The 20,691-nt window shown below is 41.7% G+C and overlaps 1 protein-coding gene and 1 long non-coding RNA gene across 2 annotated transcripts in view; one reads left to right on the top strand and one right to left on the bottom strand.

Moving 5' to 3' along the window:
• The window catches only part of LOC109284340 (uncharacterized), a 34,235-nt gene extending 21,774 nt beyond the window's left edge, over positions 1-12,461 (top strand). Inside the window, exon 5 of the long non-coding RNA XR_002091763.2 lies at positions 12,375-12,461. This is a non-coding gene — a long non-coding RNA (uncharacterized LOC109284340). The remainder of the gene's footprint in view (positions 1-12,374) is intronic.
• The window catches only part of DOCK4 (dedicator of cytokinesis 4), a 405,154-nt gene that overhangs the window by 37,201 nt on the left and 347,262 nt on the right, over positions 1-20,691 (bottom strand). The window contains exons 33-36 of the mRNA XM_019492471.2: positions 17,353-17,379; positions 17,090-17,185; positions 14,302-14,362; positions 9,216-9,309 (exon numbers count right to left, since the gene is read on the bottom strand). Of these exons, the coding sequence (XP_019348016.1) occupies positions 9,216-9,309; positions 14,302-14,362; positions 17,090-17,185; positions 17,353-17,379 (278 nt within the window). The remainder of the gene's footprint in view (positions 1-9,215; positions 9,310-14,301; positions 14,363-17,089; positions 17,186-17,352; positions 17,380-20,691) is intronic.

The following is a 20,691-nucleotide window of genomic DNA, read 5'->3' as shown; positions in this document are numbered from 1 at the left end:
TAGAAAACCTGCCCTTAGCACAGTTAGAACAATATGTAGTAAATAAGGCATTCAGACACATGCTGAACAATGAAGATAAAACATAGCATCAAACAACCAATCATTTAGTTAGCACATTTCTTCTGAATGAATGAAAGGACCCATGGAAGAATAGTGTGTGATCATATAATTTAAAAATGTATCAAAATGAATATGCACAAGGGGGATGAATTAATACTGCATAGCCAGCTTCAGTTTTGGCAGTTCATATCTTTTAAGTGCTTGACTTGCCGCCTTAATAATTTTTTTTTTGTTTTCTCTGCAATTTTATATTTAAGATAGTAATCGGTGTTAACCAAACAGATACAACAACATGCACACCCCTAGGGATGTTGTGGTAAACATGCTCCATTTCAAAAGAAACTGGAGGCTTCTAAGGCAGATAGCACATGCATTTCATTATTCATAGACATAAGAACGACATACCCACAAAGTGAAAACAAACAGATAAGCACACTCCCCCTCTCCCTCCCCTGATACTATTTTCAGTGTGGGGCTGGCTGCAGGTGATAACTTGAAAGCCACTTGAGGCTTGAGAGCCACAGCCTAAAAATCACTGAGTTAAGATGTCAAACATACTAACTTGCACTATTATTTAAAATAAACTGCAATAAGGTTGATACAGTTTTGCGCTCTTTACTGCTAAAATGCTACAGAGTATGAATACACAATACAAAAGAATCATAGAAAAATTGACTGTTTGTTCAAGTCCAACCCTCTACAAAAGAGACGTTCATCCCTGTTTAAAGTGTGTATAACCTGCACTTAACCACTTCTACTTCTAGAGATTAAGATTCTACAACACTGGTTGGTAATCAGTTCCTATGTTTAAATCATGATCATAGTTAGAAAATTCTAACCTAAACTGCTTTTATTGCAATTCCCACATCCCCTCAAAATAACTGATCACCATTCTCTTATAATAGCCTTTTTGTATTTAAAGACTGTTATTAAGTCTTCCCTCAGTCTTCTCATCCCTAGACTAAATAATTCCAGCTCATCCAGCCTTCCTTTCTAGACTGCTAATAATTTTTGTGCTTTCCTCTGGAATGTTTCCATTTGTCCATATCTTTCTTGAAGTTTGATGCTCAAAACTGGACAAAGTACACCAGCTTAGGCCACCTCTGTACTAAACAAAATGGAAGAATCACTTTGTATGACTTGCGCAGAACACCTTATTAATACATCCCAGTATTCTATTAGCTTTTCTTGCAACAATAATATGCTACTTACTCATAATCAGATTACAATCTACTAACATCCCCAAATGTTTTTCTGAAAGAATACAAGCTAGCCCATTTCCTGTTTTGTATCTAAATTCTGATTTTGAGCTTTTGATAATTACTTCCTAAGTGCACCACTTTCTGTCTACTGCTACTGAATTTCAATCTATTTATTTCACATATTTTTCCTAATTATCAAGGTAATTTTGAACTCTAACCCTGTCCTCTGAAGCAGGGGTCAGCAACCAATGGCCCACAGACCAGATCCAGCTCACAAAGGTTTGAGCTATTCCACATTTTATTAATGTCATGCCAATCCCCTGCTGCTGCCTAGCCATTTTAGTGGCAGCTGACTGGTTGACTGTTGCCATTCCAACCATGCCTGGTCTGTGCGGAGGGCTAGCTACTTTCTTCTCTTTCTACTGCAACATCTGCATATCCTTGGCGCCAAATTAACTGGTCCAAATTGTTGCTCGCTATGCTTTTCACATTTTGGGGGTAAGGATATATTGAGGGGAAGGGGGGAAAGCAGCTCTCTGCATAGAACAGGGATGGCTGGAGTGGTAACAGGGGATCAGAGGCCTGTAGCAGTGGTAAGGGTGCAAGCACTATCCCACTATTAGAAAAGGTCGCTGACCCCTGCTCTAAAGTGTTTGCCGCCTAATCCAATTTGGTTCTGCCATTCACAAACTTACTACAGATGCAGTCAATTCCATCCTCCAAGCCACTAATAAAAATATTAAACAGAAGTGGCCTCAGAACAGATTCTCCTTGATGCATTCTCCCAATCTGACATTGAGCTAATCATGACTGCACTTTGAGAACAATTACCCAAGAAGTTACGTGCTCACCTTATAAGAGTTTCATTTAGAGTAATGGGGGGGTTAACCTTTTTTGGCAGACATGCCACAAATTAGCCCTGTACCCTCCCCGAGTGCCTTTCCAATTCCTTTCCTTGGCATGATCTGCTATTCTGCTTTGGGCTCCCCACCCAATATGCTGCTCCCCACCCATTCTTGCTTCTTGCCCTCTCTGCCATTGTTCTGCCTTTCCCCACACTGATCTGTCACATGTCACTCACGGGCTACCCATGCCACTTGTGGCATGTATGCTGCAAGTTGGCTACTTCTTAGCTACATGGTATTTCCTTAGCTTATTTAAGAGAATGCTCTGGGAGGTAGCATTCAAAGCTTCACTAAAGTCAAGTTAGGTGACTGCTTTGATTTACATAGCCCATTGCTTTGTCACAGAACGAAATAAGTTAGTTAGGCATGACCTGCTTTCAAGAAACCCACACTTGGTTGTTACCAATCACTTTGTTATTCTTTGAGTGATAAAAAAAATAATCATCAATAATATGCTTGACTACCATTCCAGATACCGCAGTTAGAGTGACCAGTCTACAGTTCTCTGTGTTTTTCTGTTTCCCCTTCTCTTAAAGAAAGGCACTATTCTGGTTTCCCTTTTCCAGTTTTTTGGGACCCCACCTATCTACCATGAGTTGTCAGAGTTAATAAGACAAGGGATCTACAATTACGTCAACCATGATTACTGTTCCTTGAGTGTTCTACAAATAATCTCACCAGGCCATGCTGATTTGCAAACATTCAGTTTATCTAAATAATCTCCAACCTGTTCTTTCTCTACACTAGGCTGAGTATCTACACCCCTCCCCTTCACATCCTTGCAGCTAACTATGTTCAAAATCCAATAACTAACTTCTGTAAATTTTAGATTGAAGTAAAAACACGTTAAACATATGGGCCTTCAGATTTCTTACTGTTCCTTTTAATTTATCATGCAATTTCTTAGCTTTCAAAGTCTGTTGAAATACAAGTCAGTACTTGTGAATTGTTGTACATAATAGATTCATAGATGTTAGGGTCAGAAGGGACCTCAATAGATCATCGAGTCCGACCCCCTGCATAAGCAGGAAAGAGTGCTGGGTCTAGATGGCCCCAGCTAGATACTCATCTAACCTCCTCTTGAAGACCCCCAGGGTAGGGGAGAGCACCACCTCCCTTGGGAGCCTGTTCCAGACCTTGGCCACTCGAACTGCGAAGAAGTTCTTCCTAATGTCCAATCTAAATCTGCTCTCTGCTAGCTCGTGGCCATTATTTCTTGTAACCCCTGGGGGCGCCTTGGTGAATAAATACTCACCAATTCCCTTCTGTGCCCCTGTGATGAACTTATAGGCAGCCACAAGGTCGCCTCTCAACCTTCTCTTGTGGAGGCTGAAAAGGTCCAGTTTCTCTAGTCTCTCCTCGTAGGGCTTGGTCTGTAGGCCCTTAACCATACGAGTGGCCCTTCTCTGGACCCTCTCCAGGTTATTCGCATCCTTCTTGAAGTGTGGCGCCCAGAATTGCATGCAGTACTCCAACTGTGGTCTGACCAGTGCCCGATAGAGGGGAAGTATCACCTCCTTGGACCTATTCGTCATGCATCTGCTGATGCACGATAAAGTGCCATTGGCTTTTCTGATGGCTTTGTCACACTGCCGACTCATGTTCATCTTGAAGTCCACTAGGACTCCAAGATCCCTTTCCACTTCCGTGCCACCCAGCAGGTCATTCCCTAGGCTGTAGGTGTGCTGGACATTTTTCCTCCCTAGGTGCAGCACTTTGCATTTCTCCTTGTTGAACTGCATTCTGTTGTTTTCTGCTCACTTGTCTAACCTGTCCAGGTCCGCTTGCAGCTGTTCCCTGCCCTCCGGCGTGTCCACTTCTCCCCATAGCTTTGTGTCATCTGCAAACTTGGACAGAGTACATTTCACTCCCTCGTCCAAGTCACTGATGAAGACATTAAAGAGTATCGGTCCAAGGACCGAGCCCTGCGGGACCCCACTGCCCACACCCTTCCAGGTTGAAACCGACCCATCCACCACGACTCTCTGGGTGCGACCTTCCAGCCAATTCGCCACCCACTGGACTGTGCAGTCATCCAAGTCACAGCCTCTTAACTTGTTCACCAGTATGGGGTGGGACACCGTATCGAAGGCCTTCCTGAAGTCTAAGTATACGACATCCACCCCTCCTCCTGTGTCCAGGCGTTTCGTAACGTGGTCATAAAAAGAGACTAGATTGGTCAGGCACGATCTGCCTGCCATGAACCTGTGCTGGTTTCCCCTCAGCATAATTTGTCCTGCCGGGCTCTCGCAAATGTGAGCCTTGATAATTTTTTCAAAGACTTTGCCAAGGATGGAGGTGAGACTGACTGGCCTATAGTTGCCCGGGTCCTCCTTCCTCCCCTTCTTGAAAATGGGGACCACACTGGCCCTTTTCCAGTCCTCCAGGACTTGGTCTGTGAGCCACGAGCGTTCAAATATTCCCACCAGTGGCTCTGCAGTGATGTCGGCCAGTGCCTTCAGCACCCTCGGATGGAGCTCATCCAGGCCTGCCGACTTAAAGGCATCCAGTTCTTCCAAGTGACTCTGCACCATCTCAGGGTCTACACATGGAAGTCTGGCGCCTTGCTGCTGCCTCTCTACAACCCCAGTGAGAGACTTGTCGTGCCCCTCGCTTAGGAACAGTGAGGCAAATAACTCGTTGAGGAGTTCTTTGCCTCAGTGTATGGTATATATTAATATATATAATGTATGGTATATATTAATAATTTGCCAACACCACTGAGAGATTCCCCATGCATCCAAAAAAATGAAAAACAAAGAGAAGGGCAACAATGTTGGTTCATGGCATTGGAAATTCAAGTTATGAGGAAAGGTTAAAAAGTTAAGCACTTCTAAGATAAATGAAAACTGAAAGGTTATCTCATTACAATTTTCAGGTCTTTAAAGGATATGTAAAAAGGACATTATAGTACAATAAATGTTTTAGCCATAAGGGGATTAAATGTATAGCTATGACTGGAAGCTGTGAGGGGACAGATTTAAGATGGGTATTAGATTAGAAAAGACCTTTTTCCCCACAAAGAATTACTAAAATTTGAAACAGTGCAGAAAATCATACTGTGAAAACAGATAAAAGAAATGAGTTAAAAAAAAGAGTGAAACTTCTTAGTTAGTGAAATAAAGGTGTACCATAATGGAATAGTACTAAGAGAGTGAACTTTATTTCCAGTTCCACTGGTCCTTGACAGGGGTCAGCATCCTAAGAGAGAAGTTTGGACCTTGTTTTTCACTGTAAGGACTGCTTCTGGTCTTTGTTAAGAGTGGAAGCTAATTTTTTCTTAATCTAATCTCTTTTCTAAGATAGATCTGCTCATAAGAGCAAAATATGTAAGAGCCATGGGACTTATCATGCCCAAAAATGCAAAAGTCATACATTTTGAATAATAATAAATGTACAGAAAAACACAAAACTCTGATGGAGATGTTTTATTAATATTGTTCTCATCTGTTATATTAAAAATCAGAAGTATAGCTTCTGTCTCAAAAAAATTATGGCTCTGACAAATGCATTGGTTCAGTAATAAGCAAAATCATATGCTATGTGCTACAATACACACAAACCATATGAGGTCATTGAAGTGCCGCTCCTTCTCAATACATTTTTCCAGTCTACCAACACGTTAAGCAGACAAAGACCACATACATGGAATCAAGTTGTTCTACTATGCTCTGTGTTTTAGGAGATCTACAAAAAGGTCCAGTGTAGCTTATATTCCACATGCCTTGCTCAGTCTACTTTTTTTTTTTTAATGTAGTGGTAATTTTTATAATTGGAGCCTTACAAGTGAAATGTGGAACTCCTTAGGGAACAGCTGGAGGTTTTAGCTGAATAGGTAACACCTGGGATTAAGCCCCAGATATCCCAACAAACAACAGGAATTACTTGTTTAAACAGTGCATAGTTAGCTTGCAGAATTTGTTGCCACAGGCACAGAAGTAGGTAGTGTATTTATTTATTCATTTATTAGATTGATTTGCCACTCTTCCCTGAAAAGGCTCAGGCGAGCTTACAGAAGACAGGAAAATAACTTATAAAACAAGCAAAAACAACAAGAACAGGAAAAACAAAATAGCTTATAAAAGCCTTCAAGCATTAAAATAAACTATAAAGCAAATCTCCTAAACACTACTCCAGCTTGGCCTTCCCTCCTAAAGCCTCACCCATTTAGTGCATCCAATCCATATCCAAGCTTGGGCTTTGGCAGGCCTCAAGGGGAAGGGAGTTCCAAAGCTGACAGGCAATTATCGAGAATGACCTCCATATATTTTTGCCTAGTGAATTTGACACACTGATGGTACTTACAGGAAGCTGCTCTTGGGTGACCTTAGGGAATGTGATGTGGTATAAGGGAGAAGGTGTTCTCTTCCACACATAGGGCCTATGCCATTAAGAGCCTTTTTGATCAAAACCAGCACCTTGAATAAGGTGACCACATGTCTCTAATGGGGCAGGACAGTCCCAAAATTTAAAGAGCAAGTCATGGCCCTGAGCTGAATGACTCCAGGACAGCATTTGTCCCAGATTCCCCTGGACACAGTTAACTATTGTCCCAGTATCATGTGCAAGGATCGGGGTTTTCTGTTCACTGCAGAAAAATGTGGGAAGCAGCAGGTTTCTCCTTACAGGCTGGCAGAGTTCCAGGCTCCAAGGGGCTGCTTGGGGCTAGGGGGAGTGGGAAGTCAGGGTTGGGGGGAAGGAGGGGCATGTGTAAGTGTCTGCAAGCATACGCATGCACATGGGTAGCAATACAGACACGTCATGGTGGAGAGCAGCTCCCCCAACTGCCTGCAGGCAGGTAAGTATGGGGGGTGGGGGCAGCTTCAGGCCCCCATGGTGAGGGAGGGAGTAAGGCAGGGTTGCTGGCTGGGGCTGGGGGTGCTGCCCAGCTAGGGCAGTGCATGGGGCCTGGGGCCCAGGTGGAAGCGCATGGTCATGGGACCCAGCCAGAGAATGGGATGAAGCTATGGGCAGCCTGACCGGGGGGGGGGGGGGTGGGAGGGCGGGGGCTGACTCCCAACCACTGCATGCACCCCCTGGGAGGGGACCATGAGGAGCACATACCCCCCCAGATTTGTGTGTGGGGTGGAGGGCAGATGTGGGCTGCCCACTGCAGGCTTGTCACTCCCTGCCCTGCAGCCCTCCCTTGGGGGCCTCTGCAGGCCAGCGAGTGGGACCTGATACTGAAAGATGGAGTGGGGTGGGGAGGCTCAGTGCAGCCCCCGCTGGGAGCCCTGTGCCAGCCATGCCATGGCGAGGCACCCCTCTGCCTGCCCAGCAGCAGTGGGGGGTACCTCTGCACTACTACCACTGCCCCCACTGCTTCTGGGTGGGCGGGAGGGTGCCTCACCATAGTGGCATGGTTGGCTTGTAGCTACCTGCAGCAAAAGAAAAAAAGTCTCTCCAGCCTCTGATGCCAGGTCCTGCCTGCTGGCCTGTGGAGGCCCCGGGGGGAAGCACAGCAGGGCAGGGAATCCGCATCCTCCCTCACCCCCAATGGGCTGCACTCCAGCTTTGCCACCCATGGGAGGGGAATAAGCGGGCATGTGTCCCGCTTTTTCATTTTCAAAAGGTGGTTACCTTAACCCTGAATTATATCTGGAAAGCTACTGGGAGCCAGTGCAGACTCAGAAGCACTGGAGTTATGTGCTCCTGGTAACTCACCCCCAACAGAAGGGCGTGCAACATTCAGCACAAACTGCAGTCTCCAAACAGCATTTAAGGGCAGCCCCATAAAAGGCACTGCAGTAGTCTAGCCTTGAGTCTACAAAGACATGGATGATGGGCCATTTCTGAATATCAAAGAAAGGGTCACAGCCTTCTCTAGATGGAGTTGGTGAAAAGACTGCATACCTCTTGGAGACCCAGGTGCAGTACAGGATCCAGAAGCACCCCAAAGCTGTGAACCTGACAAGGGGAGGCTGAACTCTAACAATAATAGGTATCCCAACTGCCCTAGGTCATGTGGATGCCCACCACCATCACCTCTTCCTTGTCTAACTTCAGCTTCAATTGGTTCCTCCACATCCAATCCTCAATTGTAGCCAGGCACTGAGAAAGGACAGAAACTGCAGGGGCCAGGTCAGATGAGATAAGAGAGAGAGCTGGGTATCATTAGCATACTGAACACACTTCACTGCAAATCTCCACATGACTTTGCCTGGGGCCTCCAGTGCATTATGAATCAAATTCCTGAATAACAACCCACTAGGTGATATTTTATGGCTTATGATAGACAGGAAGGGAGACAAGATACTTTAATAGTACTTTTCTGACCCTAATGTCATATGAAAAGAACAACACAGTGGATAATACACAACTTAGTGAAAATCCAAATTCTCTCTTTATGTTTTACAGCTAATTTGTATAAGAACGATTTTTGCTATATTTCCTTTTCATTCGTGATAAACACGTGAAGTTTCCAAGCCCCTTGCAATTCAAACTCAGGGTGGCAATGCATTTGATTTGAATAAGCCCACTGAACTCTTATAAAATTGCTAAAAAGAAAGAATGCAAAACCTAAAGTTCCTCCATTTAATTCAGAGTTAGGCTTCTGAATTAATACAGGCTAAATTGAGACTTCTAGCAGAGTGTGGGCTGGGCTGTGGGCAGCATCAATCCAGCAGTAGCACCAGAAGGCATTGTGACTCAAAGACACCCAACTGAGCCACAAATCCTCCCTTCATTTTTCCTTGCTGCTTGCCGGGGTTGGAAGGAGCAATCAATGTATTGTTTGTCTACAGGAGCAATAAATTACTATTTCCCCAATGTGGCACCACTTCATGAAAATTCACCCTTCTGTCCAGCAAGGAGCAGAGGTGGTGAGTAGGAGAAAGAGAGACAAATCCTCACTATTCCTTGTTCACCTGCTTAGGGAGAGAATGAGCCAATAAGAACCCCCATCTACTCTACTTGGTTAATCTAAGACCTGCAGAGAGGTGAAAGGAGATCTCTTACAGCCTGTGAGCTCAATATGACTATGAAAAAGAATGGTAAATCACAATCCAGTCCTAAATATATTTTTTCTAGGTCACATGTAATAAATTACCTGTGAAGTTTTGTGCTTTCAGATGAAGGTCATAAAGCTTATGAATATACCGAATATACATCTCTTCTTTATTCAATTCAGTCTTATAAAAATTCTGCAATAAAATTATATAGATGATCAAACAATGTTTCTGGTAAAGACAATAAAATAAATAGCTGGAAAGTGTGTTCACAATGTATGCATCTGATGTAACATTAGAGAAATTTATGCATGTTTTTTAAAAGTTTCATGTTTACAAAGGCAAGCTGTAAAGATGCATTACATTTAGCATTAAAAGTACATAGCCTCTTATAAATAGGATTCTTAAATTTTGTGTATAACAGGGATGAATATTTTTTAAATCTTGAAGGTACAAAAGCAGAATCTATTAGAACTAAAGTCCCATATGAAGTCCGTTTATATATTTGATTTATATAATTTAATAATATAATTATTATATAATTTAGACATTCAAAAATACATATATACTTTACCAAGGCCATTTAATACCTCGTTGAAAACTCTATATTGATTTTAACACTGAAAGTACTCTGGCTTTAGTATGCATGTTTTAACAAAGTATCTATTGTAAGGATGTTTCCTCTTCAGTATGTGACAGCTAAATGCCCGAATTTTAGTGACATTAGAAAGAACTATTCAAGTGTTGTAAACAACATGACACTGAATGAAAAATGTGATTTCTTCAGCCCTGAGATATGTTCATAAACCTGATAATTAATGCACAACTACTGAATACTATGGCTGAAATGTGGAAAAAACCCAAAGATCTATTTCCAACTTATGTCCAAAGGCATGGAATCAAGTTTTCAGAATTGCTTAGGTATCTCTAGATGTGTGACTCTTTTGACTGACACTGTGGTATACGGGTAAAGTATGTGCAGTTTTTCACTTTAGTTTATGATAGTCAACATTTAATTCTGTTGGGTTAATACAAGGCACTGCAAGGTAGAAGAGGAGTGTTCTACAGTAACCCATAAATGTCACCTTTATATGGGGTTTCAGGGCAAGCATATATATACTGCTGTGCAATGCTTAATGTTGGCACCAAGCTACTTGGATCAAGACAGATTATAGCATCCTATATTATCAATGCTACAGGATGATCCATGTTAAAGAGTATAATCTGTTTATAGAAACATAGATAATTAGGGTTGGAAAGGACCTCAGGAGGTCATCTAGTCCTACCCCTTGCTCAAAACAGGACCATCCCCAACCAGATCATCCCAGCCAAAGCTTTGTCTAGCCAGGTCTTAAAAACCTCCAAGGATGGAGATTCCACCACCTCTCTGGATAACCTGTTACAGTGTTTTACTACCCACCTAGTGAGAAAGTTTTTCCTAATAGCTAACCTAAACTTCCCTCGCTGCAACTTAAGACAATTGCCTTCTTGTCCTGTCATCTGCCACCACTGAAAGCAGCCTAATTTCATCCTCGTTGGAGCCACCCTGGTTAACATTGGTTCAATGTTATATAAACCATGTATCACTTGTGGGGCTGTTAGAGTTGACTGTGTCCCCCTCTCTTGGAAAATTGGATATTTTTATTCCATGTCACAGTTTCCCCAATTCCAGATTACAGGTACGAAAGCGTGAAAGGTGTGAGGAGCATTATAAAAGCAGTTTGTGGGTAAACAATTGTAAGAAGTCACAGCAAAAAGGTAAGATATTACAAAAATAAATGGATATTTTTAATGGGCAACAAAAAGAATGAATAACAATCCAAGAACTCCAACTAGTGGTAGGGCAAGTTTCAAGAGCCCATGATGGAAAAGACTATTAAATCTGTATCTGCAAGTGCATCTAAATCTACCATATGCAAACCCACACCAGACTCATTAAAAACATTATATACAACGCAAAAGTGCAAGTACTCATGCACGTAAATCACAATGAAATGTGGCACTGAATTGGAATACCAGACATATTGGTTCTAATTGCTGAGGATGGAAGGCTCTGCTATTTTAACATGACTATCTGTACAAGTCCTCAGTTCTTTGATAAAGTTCATTTCTGACCAAAGGACAGAGCATTTCATGATACAGAGAACAGGTTTCTTCATTAAAAACAATATATCCATGTTTAATAATAAATATGTATTAGGGATTTCCATCTAATGATTCCAAGCCATAATGTGTGGTATATTCAGAAGTGCTGGCTACAGAGAGCTTGAAGCCTTCCAAAAAGGTCAAATATTTAGAAATCAGACATCATCGATGCACATTTTTTTTCTGGATAAAAGCGTAAGTTGGAAAAATTCAACAACCCTTTGTCAAAGTGACAACTATCAACATGAACATATGCTGTTTGGGTGGTGTCTCTGCAAATGACATGACAGCATACGGTACATACAGGAGCAGAAAGTCTTCCTGTTCCTTGTCTCTCAGACATGGTTTCAAAATGTATAGGATCAGTAACAAACAACACAGTTTTGAGCCACATTAATGCCATGGTTGGCGATGCCTGACAGCAGGTTTTCAAACAGAAAAAAATCTGTAGCTGCTTAGCCATTCAACCTGATGAGCTAAACCAGGGGTGGCCAACCCACGGCTCCGGAGCCACATGCGGCTCTTCAGAAGCTAATATGCATCTCCTTGAATCTTTGCACAAGCAAATAGTGACCAGCTTCCACAGTCATTCTGTCATGTCACATGACACAACTACTCACAGCGAGCACATTACTCAGCTTGGACTCGGAAGTTTGGACTCTGGAGCCACGGGGTGGCCACCCCTAAAAACCATCCAACTGTCTGGTGCTATACATCATAATGTTTGAGAGAGAGAACATTACTGTGATGGGTCTGCTGGAGAAGGCTTGCTGCAAGAGCATGCACTTTAGGAGAATGGTATTTGAGAAGCTTTAGGAAGCAGTCAAAATATTTCCATGTTCAGTGCAAATAGTATATTATAGTCTACATTAAGAACATCAATTCAGTAGGGTGCAAGAATAGCAGACAGGTCACTTGAATCCAGAATCTTGCATTCTAATGCTTCAGGAATTAGAAATTTATTTCCACTCTCTTGCTGCTAAGAAAAGATCTTAAAACTCATGCCAAATCCTTTGAGAAGATATTAAAAGAGTGAGCTTCATTAATAAGTGAGCTAATCAATTCACAGCATTCTACACTACTCTTGTGATGACTGGAATTTTTTTCACCAACAGCTCTTCTTTCAAGCTGAAGTGAGACTGGCTCTCACACAGCAAGAGCCAATTTGATTCTTCAGAATAAGAGCAGAAATGCAAGCTTTAGTGAATGATTAGCACTCTTCAGACATTCATTTTGGACTGCTGGTAAGTCTATCTTGTGGATCTCTAGGGCTTGTAAGTAAGCTGGAATAATCTTGCAGGTTGAAATAGTGATATTCTGTGCAACAGGGCAGAACCATTCATCAGAAACTTAAAAACTGGTTTGCCTGCACACACACAAAAGGAAATTGTAGACATCCCCTTGCTTGAGACATCACAAAGGGAATGGAACAGTCATTTAAACAGGATCAGCATGTAAGCTGATGCCTAGAGGAGACAAAAGTGGATTACCAACCTTCTTCATCAAGGTACTGCTGATGCTGCAAAACAAAATGACAGGCTTTTCCAGTGACAAGACTCACAAAAGACTTTCTCTAGCCAGGAACTCAGCACTCAGCTTTAGCTGCAAATCCATTTTCATGCCATTTCCACCCTCTTGTTTCCATAAGACAGGTTTCTCTTAAAAACAAAGCATTCTAGCTTCTCATGGACTGAAAATACTTTCAGTTTGTGTAATGCCCCAGTTAAACATTGGATGTATATTTTTTCAGAACAAGACAGATTTATCCGTGGTGCCAAATAATGGCTGTGTTGGTACTGACCTGAAGATTGCATTGCATTTGAAAGCTTGTCTAAGTCTATCCCAACCATGCAATTTGTCCAATAAAAATATCACCGACAAAAATCCACACTGAATAATAACTGTTTTAAAGGTTTTATACTTAAATTAAAGTTGTCTCTAAAATTGCTTTAGTTGTTTATATGGTACAGCTATAGCTTTAAAATTTATCAGGAGATTTATGATCCTTGAGAAAAGAGAAATAAAATTTCTTAGCCTGGTACCAGTTTACCAAACTTTGGGAAATCCCATTCTAGAATATTGTTACAGTATTTCATGTGTGCTTTGCTTTGTGTATGTGACAAAGGGAGCGAAACTTGTAATAAATTGTCCCATAACTAGGACCAAGAATTTGTCTTTGGATAGTACTGTGTCCCTGTAGAAGAAATCCTTACAAGCTCATTGGTTGTACTCCCTGGCTAAAAATACAGCGTTTGGAAGCTCTCTCATAAAAGTTGGCACCTGCTGCATTATTTCATAGAGAAGCTTGAAACTATTTTAAAGGTCACAAAAATTCAGAATGCCTTTAAACAATTTTAGGCTAATATAACAACAGACTTCACTAAAAGGGAATAAGCAATAGAAAATAGTATTCATACTAAGAATTCATCCTCTAAACATAACTGGAGTGCTGTATCTCAGCTCTAAAATGAGACAAAGGCCTCGCAGGACTGGCAGTGAAGGAGAAGAGAGGGAGACCAACCACTACTCAGCAGATAATCCTCATATGGAAAAGTAACCAGGCCCCGTTGCTAGGAAGGGAAATGCCAGAGGCAGAAATCTAGGTGAGTTTTGTTGTGTGTTGCTTTAATCACACAACAGAAAAAGTTTCACTGATATTTCATGTGAAACTCACCTGTTAATAAGTTTTATTAACTCCCATATTGACTGATATTTGGGGGTTCCTCAGAGCCAAACTATGAATACTTAGGCAAAAGCACAAGAAAAAAAATCAGCCTAGACAAAATTAGATCAAAACCTAAATCAGGCCCTAGGCAATGCAGCATATCACAGTAGCTAGTATTCATAGCATAGTACTACAGTGTGCATTTTAAGGCAACAAATATTTTATATCATTAGTGTAATATGTGAATTCAGTGGCATTAATTAAACCTGCAGTTTGGAACATAGAAACAGGTTAATAAACCTTACCCAAGTCTTTAAGAGTTTACCATAGAACATTTATTTCTTGAGGCAAAAAGAGATAAAGATCATTATACGAACCAACAAGCTAACAGTGCAGCCAATCTTTTTACCATCCACTTCCCCCATTTTCATGCAGTCCCTAAAACAAAAAAGAGCAAAGTCAGAGACATCTGAAGTATGGAATGAAACAATGGTTTGCCCTTTGAACAAGAAACACATCTTATAAAACAGAATTGAGGAGCTTAGGCTGGAAGCAGATCTCATGGGGTGGAGGGGGGGGGGAAGGCTGATCATGCTCCAGAGACATCTACAGATGTCCCTGCATGCCAAGCCCCTACATGGAGTGCATCTGCAAGCAGTGAAAAATCCCTGCTTACAGATGTGCCCCTTCTTGCTGGGGAGCAGGAGAATCCCCTGCAGGGGATTTCCCCACAGGTATCTGCAACTGCGTCCCCAACCCCCTCACTCTGTTCTTGTAGGAATGCCCAGGGAACTGCCCTGCAGAGCAATTCCCTCAGGCACTGCCTGGGGACCCCCACTTGCAAACAAACACTTTGGAGCCCCAACTTTCCCCCCCGAAGGGATGTGTCTGCGGGAGCACAGAAAGTGATGCAGGGGCTCATAAAGCTTGAGGGGGCTGATAGTGCCTGGGAATTCCTGGGGTGCACAAGACTGGGCCCCTCAAGCCTGAGAAGCCCTTATCCAAGGGAGGCTAGAGAGCCTGGGCAGTCTCCGCTCTTCTGCCATAAGCAAACAGATGTGGGCCATAATAAAAGCAGCCCAATTCATTATTACCTCTGTCACAGACACAAATTTGAGCATTTGTGGCATGACAGAAGGTATGGACTGTTTGTTTTCACTTCCTGCCGCTGTAAATATTTTTATGGTGGCACAAAGGTGATGTCTGTTTCTACTCTTAGAGGCAATCTGCACTTGCAAAAGTAGACCCAGATGTGTTAGGGACCCTAAGTCCTCTTTTTCTAGGAGGCAGTGTGGGCCAATGGATATAGCACTAAACTGGTACTTAAAAGACCTAAGTCTTATTCCTGATTTTGTTATTGCTTTGCTGAATGATATTAGTCAAGTTTGTTCATCTTTTTGTGCCTCAGTTTCCTCAATTATAAATGAAAATGGCTTCCATTATAATGAGCTCTGAGATCTACAGTACTGTAAAAGCTAAGTATCATCACCATTTGGAGAGGTTGATAACCTAACTCTAGGTCAAATGTTAAGATATGTGAGGCATCTAATTACAGAGATAGTTAGCTGTGTTAGTCTGAAGTCAGGAAGAAGGCTGGGTAGATGTGTACCTTACCAACTAACTAAATCAGAGACATACAAGCATATGCTTTTGTAAGCAGTTACTTTGAGAGATGACAGCATCTTATGAAGTAAACCCTCTGCTTATAAAAGCATATGCTATACACCTCTGATTTAGTCTGTAAGTTGCAGATCAGATCTACTCAGCCTTCTGCCTGACTTCAGACTAACAGTTAACTACATCTCTCTACTCATGGACAGCACTCCATTAAATCTAGCTACAGCACATACACAAAAAATAGCACCACTGTGGCAGCTCTAGATTAAAATGAAGAATAATTATGCACACTTAATTCCTAAGAAAATAAATAAGGTGAATTTTGAACACTGATGCACACATCAGTTAATCAACTTAATAGTGGAAGATCCTATTTTAAAACCTGCCAGTGAATACAGTGCTTTAAAAGATACTGGACTGACAAGTGTGGAGGTCATAGCACTGATAATCTCTGAAGAGGTATGGGACGGATATGCCTGAGGAGCCAAGAACCCTGTCTCCCTGTTGACTACATACTTCAACTTTCATCTCCAACTGTAAAAGAGGACAGCAACTTGGAGAGTAGACATTGTGATGCATGTCATTTAGGCCCTTGGCAGACATACATTTAAAGGTGCCATGGGATTTGGGATCAGATCCCAATCACATGCTATTGCTGGTGTAGGGAGAACCCAGGATCATGATCTCAGGATCCCCCTGCACTGGCAAGCTGGGGGCCTGGTGCTTCCCTGGCCTGGGAGTACTGGTTGGCTGACTGACACTCCCAGCTGCAGGAGCGCATAAGGGCCCTTGGCTCCAGGCTTAGCCAAAGGCTCGGGTACACTCCCATGGCTGGGAGCCCCAATCAGCTGACCAGTGCTTGTAGCCACAGGAGTAAACTCGAGTCTTGAAGGGCTCTGGTGCACTCCTGAGGCTGGGAGCAGCCACATGTTCAATTCAGGGCAGAGCAAGAACCAGCCAAAAAGTTATTATGCTTGTTTTATGAAATAACTTTGCGGCTTATTCCCTGCTTTATTTTATTGCACCATTAATTGCTTGAATGAGTGGCTGGTTTGCTAACGATAGGATTCCCTGGTTAAACATGTAAGTGTAGCTTCTGCCAGGGGCCTTAGATCAACTGTAAAGCCCCAGTGATTAAGGAACTAGATGCAGATTCAGGAAAACTGAGTCCAGGTCTTGGTTCAGCTACAGACTTCATGTGTGACTTTGAGTAAGTCATTAACCCTTTCCATGCCTGTTTCCCATTTATAAAAAGGAAGATGAAACTACATCCCTTCTCCACCCCTCTGTTGTCTAATTAGCTTCTTACAATAAGTGTGCCTGGGGCTAATCTTAGATGGCACTGTTTAAATAGCTACAATTTTAAATGGGCTCTGAAAAGGCTGTAAGAGAATGATTTCTAATCACTACTAATCCTGGGGTAGTTCTGAACCGGTAACTTCCTAGTGAAAGTTTCCAAATTCCTGTTAGAAAACTGCTGGATTGTAACCCTGATGTTAGACTTCTGAATGCTATAATAGTCTCATAAATAATGTGCTAACTGCTCACCTGTAGTCGAGTAACCTCTCCATTAGACGTGTTACAGTAGCAATTAATGAAACGCCACTTTCTCTCCATGTTTCCCGCTCAATTTTCTTCAGTAGGCTGGAAAAAGTGAACCCAGAATATTTTCACCATTTATTTTTATCTGTCACCATGACAACCACTCTACTCTCAGCAGTATCTGAGAGGCCTTAGCAACATCTGCAACATTCAGGGATTTAATATGACATTCTTCTCACAAGCAGCACAATTTGCAAACAAATTCTTACCTAGGATAGGGACCAAAGAGTGGAATTCTAATCCAGGAAGCAGTGACAAAGCAAATGGATTTTTAAGTTAGCCATGTCAAATCAAAAGGCACACAAATATTAGAGAGAAAATACACAAACATTTCAAAGCCTTAGATTATAATATATACTTTTTGTTTTTCTTTAATTCATTATATGAAAGCATTTAAGAAAACAGAAAGAAGGGGAAGACTTACCTAGAAGAGAACATTAAGAATTTTAAGATTCCTTTTCAATGGAACCCTGCTTTGCTAATGTAAGGATTGCTCCAGCCTACAATAATTCTGCACCCACACAACTTAACTATATTGTAATTGCAACAGGAAAAAGCTTTTTATTTAGGGAAGGTTTTTTTGTAACATGTTCCCTTCATTTAGCAGCCTCCACTCAGTACATACTATCTACGCATTTACAGTTTCATGCATTTAACTGTTGAACCACCAAAAGATCCTAAAGATGTCAAACTCTGCTCTCCCTTATATGAAGGTAAATTAGGATTACACACTGAAACAAACTAATTTACACTGATAAATGTGGCATAATAGATGGAGCTGGCAGCAACATAATTGTTAAGATTGGCTTACATTATTTAATCACTTGGACTGAAATTTTCTGTATTTTCTCTCTTCCTAAGAATCTGCTTCTTGAAAGTTTCAGAAAGAAATGTTCAGACATTTCAAAGAAGGAGGTATGGGTAAAACAGAGAGCTTTCCCAATGATAAATCATTACCCAAACAGTCATTAATATAAGGAGTTCTATTACTTCCACAGTGAGGTGCAGGATTCTGCAATCTGGCACGATGATGAGTCCAGAGCTCATAGAGGTGTTTGTCTGTGTCCATGAAAATCTACTTAGACTTGGCTGTGTTATAAGCCTCTGAAAACTGCCATTTACACATACTCAGCAGGACTTTAGAGGCTTGTAGATAAAACGTCAGAACTTCTGTCTACATCAGGGAAGCTCCCAGCTTCACTGACCTTCTTTTGAACAGATCTCCAAAACTCCTAGGGCAATTTTACACGTGCTCCAGGACACGGCATCAGGTGCTTTAATTAGCAAGCTGCACTAATTAAAAAGCATCTGCATATCATGTGCATCATATCAGCATCCCCACACTGAAAATATGGCAGCTTTGAACTAAAGTTCACTGAACATGTTTTATTTCAAAGCACCCCATTTTTTTCAGTTAAGGGATGTACAGGGACGCTGATACACGTGACGTGGAAGGCTGCCGGAGTGTGTCAATTTCCATGCTCCAGCAGACTCGATTAATTTGAAATCCAGCTCATCAGAGCAGGCTCCCCACATGTCTATAGGAGCCCCTATATGCTAACTGCACTGAGTATAAACCATGCCCTGTTCAATTTCCTATGGGTATAGTATAAAATGACTTTTGATATGAATACTTACTCTGAACACGTGCAAATTCACACACCGTACACAATTATCTATCTATGCTATTTGTCTGTATACGTGGACATATGTTAAAGATAGATAGATAGATAGATAGATAGATAGATAGATAGATAGATAGATAGATAGATAGATAGATAAAGAATATTTATTTAAATAGAAAAAATATTGTTTTTTCCAATTGGGCAGTTGTATAGGTTGTGTTCTGAGCATACCTCCTTTTTTGCATGACATACCTTTCACAGATGTAACACAGAGCAAATATGTACATCAAGAGCCATTCAAACACACCCCCTGGCTTCCTCATGGCAGTATCTAGATAGACTTATAGGAAGAATGCCTGGCATGTCAGCTCTGCCTTCTTTCTCTTCACAACATGGTGTCTGAAATTCTGTGCACACTTTATTTAATACCTCTTCTCCTTGATCCCATTCCCAGATCTGTTTGCTTACCAGCCACCCACATGCACACACATTTTTTACTTTGGCCTGAAGCCTGCTTGCCTTCATCGTTCAGTTCTTGTTAGACACTGGACTTGACATATGGCACAGGTGCAGGGCATTGTAAATATTGTGCAAAAGTGAGGGACAGGACAGGCAGTGCAAAGGAAACTGACTCTGCACTAATAAAAGCACATCTGCAGGGTCTTTTTACTTAAACCTCAATGCTTGGGTAACTCCAAAAAAGAAAAAAAGAAAAAGCAGGATAATCAGTATCTCAAATGGCATCATGAACCCCATGTCATCATTTTAGCACCTCTTAAGAACAAAGGAGTGGGTACAAAAGAGAGTTATATCTGTCCAGTGCAGAGGATATACTTAGATATTGACCTTGCTATATGCTTAATCTCCAATCATACTCATACTGGAGCATAATCACCTTGCAGTTTTCAGGAGTTACTGATCAAAGAGTCTCATAACTGCCCACCTGAATTGGGCGCTGGAGATGAAGTGAATCCCAATGCAATCTTACAATGGTCAGAGTTTTCTTCTTTTTACTTTATTAAGCAAACTTGTTAAAACTTACATGTGTAACTCAGTGGCATTTAATAACCTGTCTCTCTCTCTGTAATGCAATAACTTTTGAACATCTCATTGAACAATTCCAAAATTTCAGGGAAAGTTCTAGGAATTAAAAGGCACCCCTCTGATGATTCTGGTGGACACAGAAATCCTTCTAGCATGAGAGCAGAAGGAAGTTAAGAGCAACGTGGAAAGGAGGGAACAAAGACCCTCTAGCTTAGGCTAGAGAATGGGGAATGATGGTGTGGTGACAGGAGGCACTCAGACCCCATGCCACAGTGGGAAGGAAGGAATGGAGTCATTATGGAAGGGAGAAGGGAAACAACTATGGGTTTCCCAGACAGCAAATAAGGAACAATGATGTAGGAAAGGGGGAGAAGTTGCACACATCTCAGGTACATGGGCGCAGGAAATGGAAGATACAGAGTTCATAGAATTGGGAAATATGTGGGGAGTTGCAATGATGCCCTGAAATAGAAAAGGGCTGGGAGGGTGGCACACAGGAAAACTGTTGTGGGGAATGGAGGATTAGGAGGAGCTCCTGGTACATACAATGAAGTAACTGACATTCTATTTCATTTAAAAACACCGAAGGGCACTGGTTGCTCTTTGCAATACATACATTATAAAATAAGGACATAGGATTGGAAGGGATCTCCTGGGTCAACAATTCAGATCTTTGCTACTGGAGGCAACAACATTATATAATCCCTTTCATAAACTGACTCATCTAAAAAGCATTTTGTTCCTGCTATTTTTATTGGACCCTGATATGAAGGTGGCTTCACCCAGTCAGTTTAGAAGGTTGCAGTAATTCTATACAAGGTAATTACTAGCAATTTTTGGAAATGAAGGGCTTACATATGAGCAATGGTTTTAAACTAA

This window comes from Alligator mississippiensis, chromosome 4 (genome assembly GCF_030867095.1).
Source record: "Alligator mississippiensis isolate rAllMis1 chromosome 4, rAllMis1, whole genome shotgun sequence".
Classification (NCBI taxonomy): domain Eukaryota; kingdom Metazoa; phylum Chordata; order Crocodylia; family Alligatoridae; genus Alligator; species Alligator mississippiensis.
This window is presented reverse-complemented; position numbering and strand designations above follow the sequence as displayed.